We start from the raw sequence: 13,369 nt of genomic DNA, 5'->3' as shown, positions 1-13,369 counted from the left end.
AGATTTAAAGAGTGTTGTAAAGAAACACACAGGCAATTTCCATGCATAGATAATTCTACTGCTGACGTCTGTATCCCCGATCTATAATGATAAAAATTATTATAATAACTTAATTTTGTCTGCAGTGAAAAGTCAATGTAGAGTTTAAGGCCCTCTGCTTCTCTGTCAAAAAATGAAAAAGATCAAACAATACGGGTTGTGATAAGCATGTTATATTTTATTACATTGTGCTGGTAGGTTCAGGGATCCATGTTGAAAAACCTGATTAATAAATTTATCATCTTTTTATGTTTCTTTTAATCTAACAAGATTTAGGTTTCTATTTCACAAAGAGACATTTAACTTCCTCATCAGGTCATTCTCAAGTTATCTTTAAAACATAAGAGCTACTTTCTGCCTCTTAAGCAAAGAAAAGCCAAATATGTGCAGAATACAGAGGGATACAGAATCAGCGGAGTACAAAGCCACATGCCTTCTTTCCTTTCCCACAGAAGTGCAAAGATCAAAACGCAAGCTAGGACGTGTGTTCAGATTTTTTAAGGGATGCAACAAATGTGCACATAATGAACAAGACCTTACTTTCTTTACTACGTATCAGCAGAGTTGTGAGTGTGTGTATAAAAATGTCAGATATCTAAACAGTTTTTTAACTGAAACTATAATAATAACCCTTGACGGTTCTGACTTATTTTCTCCGTTTATATTTTCTTAGTTACTTAAGTTTATTTTAATTTGTCAATGCATTTATTCACACGAACTAAATGACACCGTTTTTTCCTAATGAGCGATCTCCTAATCATTCAGGCTACGCGGCAGCCTTAAAGTCTGAGAGATGCTAATTGCACTTATTGGAAAGTATCTTGCTATTTATTTAGCACTTATTTGTGTTCTTTGCACTTCTATAGAGAGGGACCCAAACAATCATGACTAGTTTCGTATGTGTTGACGCGGTCTCCCAGCTAGATCCTGAGTGCCTAGAACACAGCATCACTTGAGTTCTCATTAGAAAAGCAGAATCCCCCGCCTCCCCTCAGACCGAAGAATGAAAGTCTGCATTTTAACAAGACACATTAAAGAGTAAGAAGTACTGAGGTAAGCCACTCTTTTAAAAATTAAGCCCTCCTTTTCACATGCCATTATTCTCTCTTCTCCCCCCATTTCCTTTCCTTCCTTCCTTCCTTCTTGAAATCCAAGGTTCATTATTAAAAATAAAATAGGGGTGCCTGGGTGGCTCAGTCGGTTGAGCGTCTGACTCTTGGTTTCAGCTTGGGTCTCGATCTTACAGTCTGTGAGTTTGAGCTCCACCTCGGGCTCTGTGCCAACAGTGCAGAGCCTGCTTGCAATTTTTTCTGTCCCTCTCTCTCTGCCCCTCCCCTGCTCACTCTGCGTCTCTCTCAAAAATAAACAAACAAACCTAAAAAAAAAATTAAAATTAAAAAAAACCTCTGGTCACCAATTCGGTCACTGATATCTTCTTTAGCGATCAAACTATCTCATTTTGCTTTCTCTGGTTACCCCATTCCTGGAATGGATTCTATACCCTTGCTCCCTTTAATTCACTTATTTCCTTCTTAATTCTGAAGCTTGACTTTCACTCCAGTGTGAAACACACACTGTACACACACACACACAGACACAGATGTAGATGATTAATTTGGGTAAGTTTACATCAACCTTATAGAATCTAGAGTCCCTGTATTGCCTGGAAAGTGAATTATCTTAGCATTTGTGCCTGATGATTTTTGAGTGCCCCTCCTATCATGCATCCATTCAAGATCGTCTACATCTCTGTGCTCCTGCTCAGCTGGCTAGATTGGCCTACACCAGCCAGTGTACTGACTGTCTCCTACAGTCCTGTCCCAACCTGGAAAAACAGAAATGTTCTATCTCTGCAGAGCTACCCCACAAGTATTCACAAAGAATTCATGGCAATGAAACAAATGGGGCCTCGTACTTGAAGCTTATCTATTTTAGACGTTCTGCCTGAAGATGTCAGCCTCCTAAATTCTAGAAGGCAAAGGCCCATCTATAGTCTAGTGTTAGAAACAGAGACAAGAAAAGAGCCACGGGATTCCTCCCCATCAAGTGTTACAGAAGAAGCTCACACTATGGAGGAATCAAACCAGAACAAAACCGAACCAAATTCTCCTCTTAATCTCAATGGCTTTCTTTTCTTCCTTCCTTTTTATTGTGCCAAGAACACTTAACATGAGACCTGTCCTCTTAACAAAATTTTAAATGCACAATGCAGTACCGTTAATTCTAAATGCACAGTGCGTAACTGTAGGCACGATGTACAGCAGATCTCTAGAACTTCCTCATCTTGTGTAACTGAAACTTTATACCCATCGAATGGCATTTTATGCAAAGGTTTGAAGGTTGAGATGCTTTGAAATTTACTGGGTACCACGGCCCACTCACCTTCCAGATTCTGGGCAATCTGCTCCCTAGTGATTGGATGTTGTGTTATTCATCAGGTCCGCCTTTTATGAAGAAAAATGAAGAGCATAAAAGAAAAGAACCACAGTGAAAATGGGGGTGTACCGAAAGGTTAATGTGCTCTTCAGCCCACTCCAGATAGATCACTGAGCAGCCACACAATCTGTTTATCGGATGCATGCAGAAAGAAATGTTACGCTTCACCTTTGGAAATGGGCCATTACTCCTGTTGACAGATTATGAATTGTGGAATATGGCCGGCACCTGGCCAGACAAGGAAGAGTTCATAAATCAGACTCAAAACAGAAATACCTGACTAAAATTCTTGAGTTCTTTGAGGGCTCAGAAAAGGAAATGTAAGGAGAGAAGCAGTTAAACCCACATATGTGTATGTGTGTGTGTGGTGGTTTTCTTAAGACCGTTGTGAAGGTTCTACAAAGAAGTGTTTTTCGCTGTTCTGTTTTGGTTGGCCACAACATTCTCGGTTCACCATAGAATTGGGTAGGAGTAGGGTTTCGTGTGCAGTTGGGATAAAGACTTTGGTCTTCAACAGGAAATTAGCTTGGGTCTTCCTAGAATTGGGTGGGAGTAGGGTTTGGTGTCTTTGGGACAGGATAAAGACTTTGGTCTTCAACAGGAAATTAGCTTGGGTCTTCCATTAGAAGAGAGAAGGGATCAATTCTCCCAGCAAAAGGTATGAATGGTTGATTGTCAGGATGTTTGTTTACTTCACAAATAATCTGGAAAACAGGCCCATAAGTTTACAGATGTGGACAACAGCTACAACTTGGTAGATAATATGAGGCAAATGGCTAAAGGGATGAGAATAAGCTAAGAGTATGTAAAGTCAGTAAAAACAGGCAGAAAAATATCAACTAAAATAGAAGGATGCCATAAATGCCCTTGAAGAAAAATAATCTAAGCTACTTGTGAGAAGACTGGTTCAGAATATTTATTTTGTGATGTAGGAGTGAAACCCAAAAGTGACTTTTAAAACTATTACCTAAAAAGATGTTTCACTGAGCCCCAAAGCTCTGCAAGTATCGATCATCCTCTAGAACAGTGCTAGTAAGACACAAAGGTAGTGTTCCACTGTTGTGTGATCCACTCACAATTCATCCTCTGCTGATGAAACACTTATTACCGAGGACTTGGGATGGGCTGTTGATTTTTCCACATGCCCTGCCTTTACTTTAGACAGCAGCCGTGAGGCTGGTACCAACCAATTCTTCATCAGTGTAGCACTGTAAGAGTTTGTACTTTTTGATGAAGAGGGGGAGAAAAAAAGTCTAACCTATAAAACATTACTATGTCACCAGCATAATTTCTAAATGAGCTTATTTTAAAAATCATTATTTAAGGCAATGCTTTAGAATATAATATATAACATCATAAGAAGTGGAGAATAAAAGGTATGTCAAGTCTTTCTGGCTGTGATAAAGCACCATCTCTAATAATACACTTTGTTTATTGAAAGGCTTTTCAGAGTGCTGATAAATCAATGAATTATTTTCAGATGTGAAATATCACTACTTTTTCCTGTTCCTTATTAATACCAACAACTTCAGTTTGTCAGGCCAACTGAGTTTCTCCTGCTCTGGGGAGACAAACTTGTAGTCTTTTGGTGCAGTTGTTAGTTTGACCAGCATTTTTACACTAGAAGCCAAAGTCTTCCTCAGGCACTAAGTACCATTTCTTAGGCCACCCGAGGACTCCCTCTCAAGTGCTACCTCTGCCTGCTCCTGGCAAGGGAGTCCAGTCCAACTGGCAGGGAAGGAGCTAGATGGCTTCATCAGCAACTGATAAAAACAAAAACAAAAACAAACAAACAAACAAACAAAACCTGATGCTCTTACGGGGATGGTCCATTATAACTTTCTATTCTTTTTTTCCCCCCTACTTAAATTTTGCCCTCAATCTTTGACTGATTTCCCTAGTATAAACTTTGTTAAATGGGCACATATGTGTACATCCTTCTGTACACCTGCATCTAGGTCCAGACCTACAAATACCTGTATCCCAGTCACCGCTCAGCGTGTGCCCACTGGTGGATGATGGTGTCCGACAGGAGAAGCTCCCAGTGAGTGCAGGCTTTCCTGGAGGTTGGTCTGGCCAGCTTAACTGTCACGTTCACTTTCTGGCTCTTAATTTAAAATGCTCTATTATCTGAGTGTTAAAACGAGTATGTACAGGTTTTTTCTTTGTCAAGATGGTTCCTCTGCGTCTAAGTTTTTTGTTCCTCAGTAGGATTCTAGTGCCTTCCCCTACCAGCAGCAACATTCTTTCTGGTATAAAGCACACCAGAACTTTAATTGCAAGAGTCCATTTTAGGGTAAGTACCATATCTATGTGAAGTGACTGAGATGCACAGCTTTTATGTTTCATCACACCTGGTACGAGTTTAAAGACGCAGAAAATAAATTCCAGGCACCTTTATATTCAGTCTGTTGAAAAAGAATGTTACCAGTCTTGCCGTGATTTATCATTTTGATGTTATTTCACCATATCCTTCTGTTTCTCCAAAGGAAATGACTGTCAGACATGTATTTTAGAGAAACAGTAATTTAATAATTAATTGTCAGTGAATTGTCAGATCATCAATAAGCTAGCCAAGAACATTATAAGCAATGTTTATCCTAAAATATCCTATAAGCAATGTTTATCCTAAAATATCCTACCTCAGTGAAATAATTCTATTTTAAGGTTTCTTATGGAAAGCGGTCTTTCGGCACTCAAGCGTCAGTGACCGAGTTCCATGCCCTATGCATGAGGTGTGTAAGGCATCGTGCCATGTGCTATCAAGAGAAGCCTCAAGATGCATGAAATGTTGAAGGTAAAATAAGGTCAATTTCATAAGAGATTTAATTAAATTCGGTAATAGCCCAATATAAATAAATAAAGACGAGTGGAAGTTAGTGTTTATCAAATTAACTGAAGAGAGAATAATTGCTCTAACATTTACTATATTGGCATTTTGTAGGAAAACTGCATCTAGAGACATGGAGAAGAGCCACAACTTGAAGGGAATCAGAACATGTCACCCAAAACAGGCCACTCTGACACATGGATTATTTTGAGCTGAAGGTACTTAAGAAATAGCAGGTGCAGGAAGGGCTCTCTGACCTCTGGCTTTGTACCTGAAAGCAGGGCGTACATTTCCCATGAGTCAGGGGCTCTCCCTGCACCGTGAAGAGAACTGGAGCCAAGGAGTTGATGCCAAGACAAATCTGTATAAACAGACCTAATAAAATAACCCTTTTCTTCCACTAGTTTCCCTCCATATATTTCCTAGTCACTCTCCCACAATTTACTGCCCTTAGCCCAAACGCCTTTTCCCTTTGTCTTGACAAGCCTCCACAATTTATTGTTCTTTGTTAAAATGGTATATAGACTCTCAGGCCTACGTATTTCTTTGGGTCTTCATTTTTTTTTTATAGGAAAGCTTCCATGTGCACATAAAAAACTGACATCACCTAAAATCTGTATGCTTTTTTCTTGTTCATCTGTCTTCTGTCATTTTAATTCTCAGGCTCCTGCCACAGAACCTAGGAGGGTGGAGGAAAGGTCCTTTCCCTGTAGAATCTCAAATGGATGCGTAGCATTTGACTAAGAGTTAAGGAGGAAAAGCATTTTATGTACAACATCTCCATTTGTTACTCTAAATCTTAAAAAAAAGAGAAAAGACAGGAAAAAAAATCCTTTTTTTGATGTAAGCTAATATAGTACTAATATTAAAACTTCAAAACATGTTATTATTTAATATTACTTGAAGAAAAATAGTGATAAATCTGATAAAAGATTACAGGAGATGTCAACAAAAATTATAAAACATTGCTGAGAGAAATTAGGTCCTAAACAAATGGAGAATTATTCGGTGTTCTTGGGCCAGAAGATTCAATACTGTTAAAAAGATCAAAGTTAGAGTATTTACACAACCTGATTCTAAGACTAATTATAAAGCTAGAATAACTGAGACACTATAGTAACAGGAGACAGTTACTCATAGAGATCAGCGGAACAGAATGGGGAGTCCAGAAACAACCCCACACATATATGAACAATTGATTTCGACAAAGATTTCAAGGCAATCCACTTGGTGGGGGGGGGGGGGGTATTTCAATACATGATGTTAGAAACATAGGACAACCATTTGCAAAAATATGAACCTCAAGCCTTAACTCATCATTTACAAAAATTAACTCAAGATGAATCATGGATCTAAATATAAGAGCAAAATCTATGAAACCTAGACAATAATACAAGAAAACATTTTACTGACCTTGGGTTAGACAAAGATTTCTTGAATAAGATACAAAAAGCATGAATTATAAAATAAAAATCAATGTATTTGATTTCTTTTTAAAAATGTTTATTTTTGAGAGACAGAGCAAAAGCAGGAGAGGGGCAAACAGAGAGGGAGACACAGAATCTGAAGCAGGCTCCAGGCTCTGAGCTGTCAGCACAGAGCCCGACACGGAGCTCGAACCCATGAACTGTGAGATCATGACCTGAGCTGAAGTTGGACACTTAATTGACTGAGCCACCCAGGTGCCCCTAAATTTGATTTCACTAAAATGTGAAACTTTTTATCTTCATCAGAGACTGCTAAGGAAATGAAAAGGTAGACACAGACAGGACAGTATTTGCAAAACAGATATCCAAAAAGGGGACGCATATCTAGAATATACATAAAAAGCTCCCATAGCTCACTAATATCAAGACCAACAATCCAATACAAAATAGGCCAAAGATTTGAACCATGGTTTTTTCTGGTTTGGTATTTACAGACATTTTGGGTTGGATACTGATCACACACTGAAGGCTGAGTTGTACGTGCAGGGTGTTTAGCAGCCTCTCTAGTCTTGCCCAGTAGAGGTCAACACCTTAGCAGTGACAACCTAAAAGGTCTCAAGATGCTGCCAGTGGTCCCATGGGAAGCAAAACTGCCCCAGATGCGAACCACTGATTTGAAGTAACACTATTTACCAAAGAAGATATATGGACGGCAAACCTATACAACCTATGATAATCAACTAAAAACTACTGGAAACAACTGGAGTGTTTGATAAAGTTAAATAATATACAAATATTACCAAGACAGAAAATATGAAAATACAACGAAAGCTAAGATTTTACACTCAACTGCAACCAAAAATTTTTATACATGAGCTTGGGAAGAAATTTACTGAACTTATATGAAGGAAGCTATAAAATTTTACCAAAGGGGCATGAAAGAACATGCAAATAAATGAATATGTGCATGGAGAACAAATTAAAAGTATGAAAAATTCCCTTAATCATAGTTATAAATTCAGTGAAATTGTAATAAAAATAAGATTTTCTTTTAGGAACATGATAAAACAATTCTAAAGCTCATTTAAAGTGTAACTAGCACAGCAAGGGAAGTGTGTGGAAGAATGAGCTATGCTTACCAAAAACAGTATAGGGACAGGAAAAACCGCATAGAAAAATCTCAGAGCCTGATCATATGTACTTGGATACTGTATACTTGATAAAGGCAATGTTTTCAATTGGTAAGCACATGATGAACTATGAATGAGCTGGAGGCAAACCAGCCAGCACTTTGGAGGAGAAAATGACATCAGTTCCCTACCTACATTACTGCTAACCCTCAAATGAATTTCAAATGATTCACATCAAAATTTTAAATGAGAACAAAAAATAGGGAAAAAAAGAAGAAACTCAGATAATTTTATACTTTGACAGGAAGAAAGTCTATTACAGATAAGACATTCAAGACTACTAAATTTGGGTGCTTAAAAATTAAACATCTTTAGCTAAATTTATATATATCTAAAAGAATCAATCTCAAAAACAAGCTGTTCAGTAATAAAAGTCTGAATATTATATAACACTTGCCCTCATTTACAAGAGACACTTTATGTATAAAAACACATGCAAGCATTCACAAGTACGTAACAAGTTTTAGAGGCTTATGGAGCGCATTTTACCACTCAAGAAGATAGATAAATGAGGTCTGGGGTGGTGGTCAGGAGGACTAGCTTTTCTTGGCAATGTATGAAATGTTTTACTTCTTTAAGTTAAAACAAACGAAACTAAAACTTAAAGAACTGTGAATTCTGAATGGTAGAAATGTGAGAATTATTTTTCTACATTTGTGCATTTCAAAAAATTTCTTTAAATGATTCAAAACTTTCTGGGGTAAAATGAGCACATAAGCGCACCATGTCAGAACACAAACTACAAATAAATTTACACTACATGGAAGTTCAATATCCCTAAGAGAAGTCTGTTCACACAACTGAGATGAACAATCCAACAAAAAAAGGGGCAAAGACAATGAGCAGGCAATGAAAAAATTTTTTACGCCTTATAAAAAAAGATGCCCTATTTCCCTGATAATTAAGTAATAATTTCCCAAATAATTAAAACGACAATTTCCTCCACTAGATTGACAAAGAAAATTCATTTTGGCAAGTGTGTATCAATATCTATATGAATATAAATGTAGATATATCCCATGATCCAACCATCTCACTTCTGGACATGGAGTCCTCTTGACTGTTCACACAAATACATGTACAAAGGTTGTGACTACAACACTGTAATAATAATAAAAAAAATCTAAACATAACCCACGTATATTTCAAACTGGAATTAGTTTAATATATCATGGTGGCTCTAAACAACATCATACTATGTGTGCACTAAACCAATTTGTTGGCTCTCTTTTTGTAACATAGGGCAGTATATTTAAGAATACATCACATGTTTTCAGTCAAAAAAGCATGTATAAAAGAGTATATGTATTATGAACATTTTTTTAGTTAAAAATATACATATAGACATCCAAGAAGCTCAGGGGATTCTAAGTAGGATGAAATCAAAGAGACTCACAGACACTTCACGATCAAAACGAAGAAAGACAATGCCCAAAGGAAAATCTTAAAAGCTGCAAGAGAGAAATGACCTTTCACAATGTATCACACACACACACACACACACACACACAAACAGTAACAATAATGAAGGCATACAATTCCAGGAAGAGAAATACCAAATTTTCAGAAGCAATAACCTATGGCAGTTAGATCATGATGGGACTTCATTTTCTACGTTTCATTACTTTGACCAAATAGTGGTTGCAAAGATAACTTTTAATGATGATTTAAAATTTTATATTTATTTTGTAGGAGTTCATAATCAATGACAAGGATGGTAAGTGGCATGGAAACCAGAAGAGAAGATTTCTGAAGATTTTATTTGTGAGGTGGAAGACAGTGATAGAGTAGTAGGTTTTTCTTTAAGTGATGCAATGTAATATTTTATCCTGGATGAAGAGATTTTGTGGTAATTACTAACGGTATAAACTAAAGCAGTGCTGCCTTAAGTTTGTGACTGTCCTTCTAAGTACAAGTAACTGTAAAGAAACAGGAAAAAAATGCTACACTTTTCTCCCTGAATACAGTATTTGAAATATTTATATATATGCAAAGTAGGTCATATTTTATCCAAGTTGTCATCAATTCATCCAATTCCTGACATGATATATAATTTTTAATGATGTGCAAAAATATTCTGAGAGTACTCTATCCAAAATCATCTAAGTATTAATAAGACCAAAAGTTATAATGACACACTAAATATAACCAAAACTTAGGGCAATATTTCCTCCCTTCTATCACAAAATAGATAACTCTCGCTCACAAAAACACAGGATTGGCAGCAAATGAGAATTTTCCATGGCATCTTCAGATAAGTAGTACGGCTGCCAACCTCAACAAATTCCCAAGACATTTTAAAATGAGCAATTTAGTTGCCAGCTGCAAAATGAATCATTTTATTTATGAAAAGGCTAAGACAGTCTTGGATATATGATAGAATGTTTGCTTCCCTGCACGCTGTGCCAGAGACTGAAGCATCCAACAGTCATCCCAACTAATACCCCTGAAAGTCCAAGATCAGATTCATTCCCAGTATCTATCACCTCTAGTGGAGTGCCCAGAGTGGTCGTCCGGTCCATTCTACCTCAAGGGAATTCAAGAAAGAATGCTGGTATTACTCCGCTAGTTAGAGTCTTTCAGTTTACTAGGAAATGCGCTCTGTTTCCCACAAAATATATGAATGGAGTTTGAACTGCTGATTTCTCACCTGAACTGCCCTCCTGTGAGGCTGAGGACTGCCCTAGCAGTCGGTAAAGAATAACAACCCAAGAGTATGCATTCAACTAAGGAAATGGCTGACTTGGGTGGCTTATGAAGGAGTCACTTGACAGCAGCTACAATTCGCTAATGCTGAGGAGAATGCACTTTGTCACTTTACTAGGACAAAGCGGAGAAGTGTTCAAAATTTGGGCTCCTATACAGGAGACACCTTATTGTGTCCTGCGTTTCTGTTACACGAACAGTATTTTGGAAAGGCTGAAAATAAGAAAAATCACTCATAATCTTAGATATTTTCCCACTTTCGATCTTTATGCACGGATGTGATTTTTTGTTTTGCACAGTCCAGTCATAGCATGTGCAGTTTTATATCCGGCTTTAAAATTTACCTTCCAAATGGAAAATGGTTTCTCAATGAGCAGCTTTCTCCCTCATGAGAGAGTAGCCATTTCAAGAGAGATGGGAAGGGAAATTATTCTAAGATCTAATCAGACGTTTATAAACCTAGTGTCCTATTCTTTTGGGGATGTTTCACAATCTCAGCAGGTGTAAATCTACGTTTCCTTCTCAATTCTGCTCTCAATAAAGGACTCTGGGCCTGCCCCACAGGGCCATATTCTTGCTGCAATAAATATAGCTTTCAATGTACCTGGTAGATGCTTGCACATTACTTGTTTCATTTAATCTCTACTGTAACTATGGTTGTCCTTTTACATTTCTATTACTTTTTGTGCTTTCTCCTTTTGTTTTCTGATGGTCCACGGGCTCGGGGTTTCTTGTTCTCTATTTTTAAGAACCAGCTTTTTGACTACCTGAACAATTCTGTCATTTTTAATCTCTCCTTTGATAGTTTTTATTTCCTTCATTTGACTTCCTTAGGTACACTGTATTATTCTATTTGTAGCTTCTTGAGTTAGAAACAAATTCATTTTTATTTTTTTAATTTTTTAAAATTAATATTTATTCATTTTTGAGAGAGAGAGACACAGCATGAGCAGGGGAGGGGTAGAGAGAGAGGGAGACACAGAATCTGAAGCAGGCTCCAGGCTCCGAGCTGTCGGCACAGAGCCTGATGCAGGGTTTGAACTCACGGACTGTGAGATTATGACCTGAGCTGAAGTCGGACGCTTAACCGACAGAGCCACCCAGACACCACGAAAACAAATTCATTTTTAGAATGCAAGTGTTAAAAGCTATATATTTTCCTAAGCAAACTTTACTGTAGCCTGTGATATGCAGGGGATTTTTTTCAATTCTTATAATGTATAAATATTCTTCTTGACTCAGAGTTGTTAAAGAGTACATTTTTACTTACCATAATGTGTTGTTATGAATTAATGAATTCTTATAAATTGTAGTTTTATTGTATTGTTTCAGAATGTAGAATGTATAATTTTATTTCAGGGACAAAAATGGAAATTTTTTGGCATTTAATTTTGTGAACTTCCAAAGTGGTTTAAAAAGTAGTTCTGTTATCATTATTTTAGTCATACGCTTATAAGCTGTGTTTGTATTTCATATACATACAAATAAACGTATATCAATCTGTTATGTAAATCTTACTAATTATAATTCATATCTTTTACACCTCTTTTTGCTTGCTTTCTTGATCTGTCACAAGCTGACAGAGGTTAATTAAAGCCTCTAATCACTATTGTGTTTCTGTCAGTTTCTTTCACTTTCATATAATATATGCGTATCGATTTTGGTGCAGTGGTATTTGTGTATATACTTATACCCTAATTATGTCCTTAAATATTATAAATTCCTCATCCATCTCTCTCGACATAGTTTATCTTGAATCCAACTATACCTAATAGGAATTTCAACAACAGCTTTATTCTTGTTAGTGCTTTTAACCTGGTTTACATTTAACCTTTCTATGTCACTTCACTTTAAATGGATCTCTTGTAGTCAGTATATATATATTTTTTATCCTCTTTTTTTAAGTTTGCAATTAATTTTGTTTACTTCTATGTTTGGTTTTAGTTCTTATTTTTGGTTTGAAGTTAGAAATCATGCAACATACGTTCTTACAAAATATGTGTGCCCATCCCCTGGATTGGAAATTCCTGGATAGGACCACCTTCATTAATTTCTGAATCCTTTACAATTCTCAGGGCTGTACGTAAGGGTTGGATTCAAAATACATTTGTTCACTGACTTGAACTGAAATGTCAGAATGAGTGGATCTCCAGAGGCAGAGTTGGGAGAATAACTGACAATCCCGTGGTGCTAAACGGGGCAGGAGGGAGTGTTCCTGGCCTTCCTAGAAGCACAAAACTCCGGTCACGACATCCCTCAACCGTGTGCACCTGCTATTTCTGTACTTGGCACAGACTAAATGGACAGACACACCTGTGGTCAGGAAGAAACAAAGGCACTCAGTTCCTTCTCTTCAGCCACCTTGCCATTGTTACCAATCAATCTAGAGGCAGTTCCGGTCTGGAATGAGACTCTAAGTGCCCCATTTGCTTCTCCTAGATCAACGTGATAGCTGAAAACAGCAACAGAATTCAGACAAGTTTAAAATTCAAAGGAACAAGGGCCTGAAAAAGAAGTGCATTCCTTCCTTTCCGTGTTTCCCTTAGGCCCCTGGGATTTCTGCATCCTTTCCCAAAGCCATTCTTCATTTACTTTAAATTGGAAGTTAATCTTCCTAAACATCCTTTGATAGATACATTTTTAAATTCTTTAAAACAGCCTTTGAAATAATCAGACTGTAATCACTGGATGGTTATTCCAGAGCTGGGCTCACATAGACAGAAATTTTAATGACAAATTAT

At 37.2% G+C, this 13,369-nt stretch overlaps 1 protein-coding gene across 12 annotated transcripts in view; it reads right to left on the bottom strand.

Moving 5' to 3' along the window:
- TPK1 (thiamin pyrophosphokinase 1) overlaps window positions 1-13,369 on the bottom strand; it is a 354,405-nt gene that overhangs the window by 38,164 nt on the left and 302,872 nt on the right. The window contains exon 9 of one of the 12 annotated variants that reach the window (XM_058723965.1): window positions 2,422-2,483. The exons of the other annotated variants lie outside the window; for them this stretch is intronic. Coding sequence (XP_058579948.1) covers window positions 2,467-2,483 — 17 coding nt within the window. The 3' untranslated portion in view covers window positions 2,422-2,466. The remainder of the gene's footprint in view (window positions 1-2,421; window positions 2,484-13,369) is intronic. 12 annotated transcript variants of the gene reach the window in all.

This window comes from Neofelis nebulosa, chromosome 4, assembly GCF_028018385.1.
Source record: "Neofelis nebulosa isolate mNeoNeb1 chromosome 4, mNeoNeb1.pri, whole genome shotgun sequence".
In the NCBI taxonomy this organism is placed as follows: Eukaryota; Metazoa; Chordata; class Mammalia; order Carnivora; family Felidae; genus Neofelis; species Neofelis nebulosa.
This window is presented reverse-complemented; position numbering and strand designations above follow the sequence as displayed.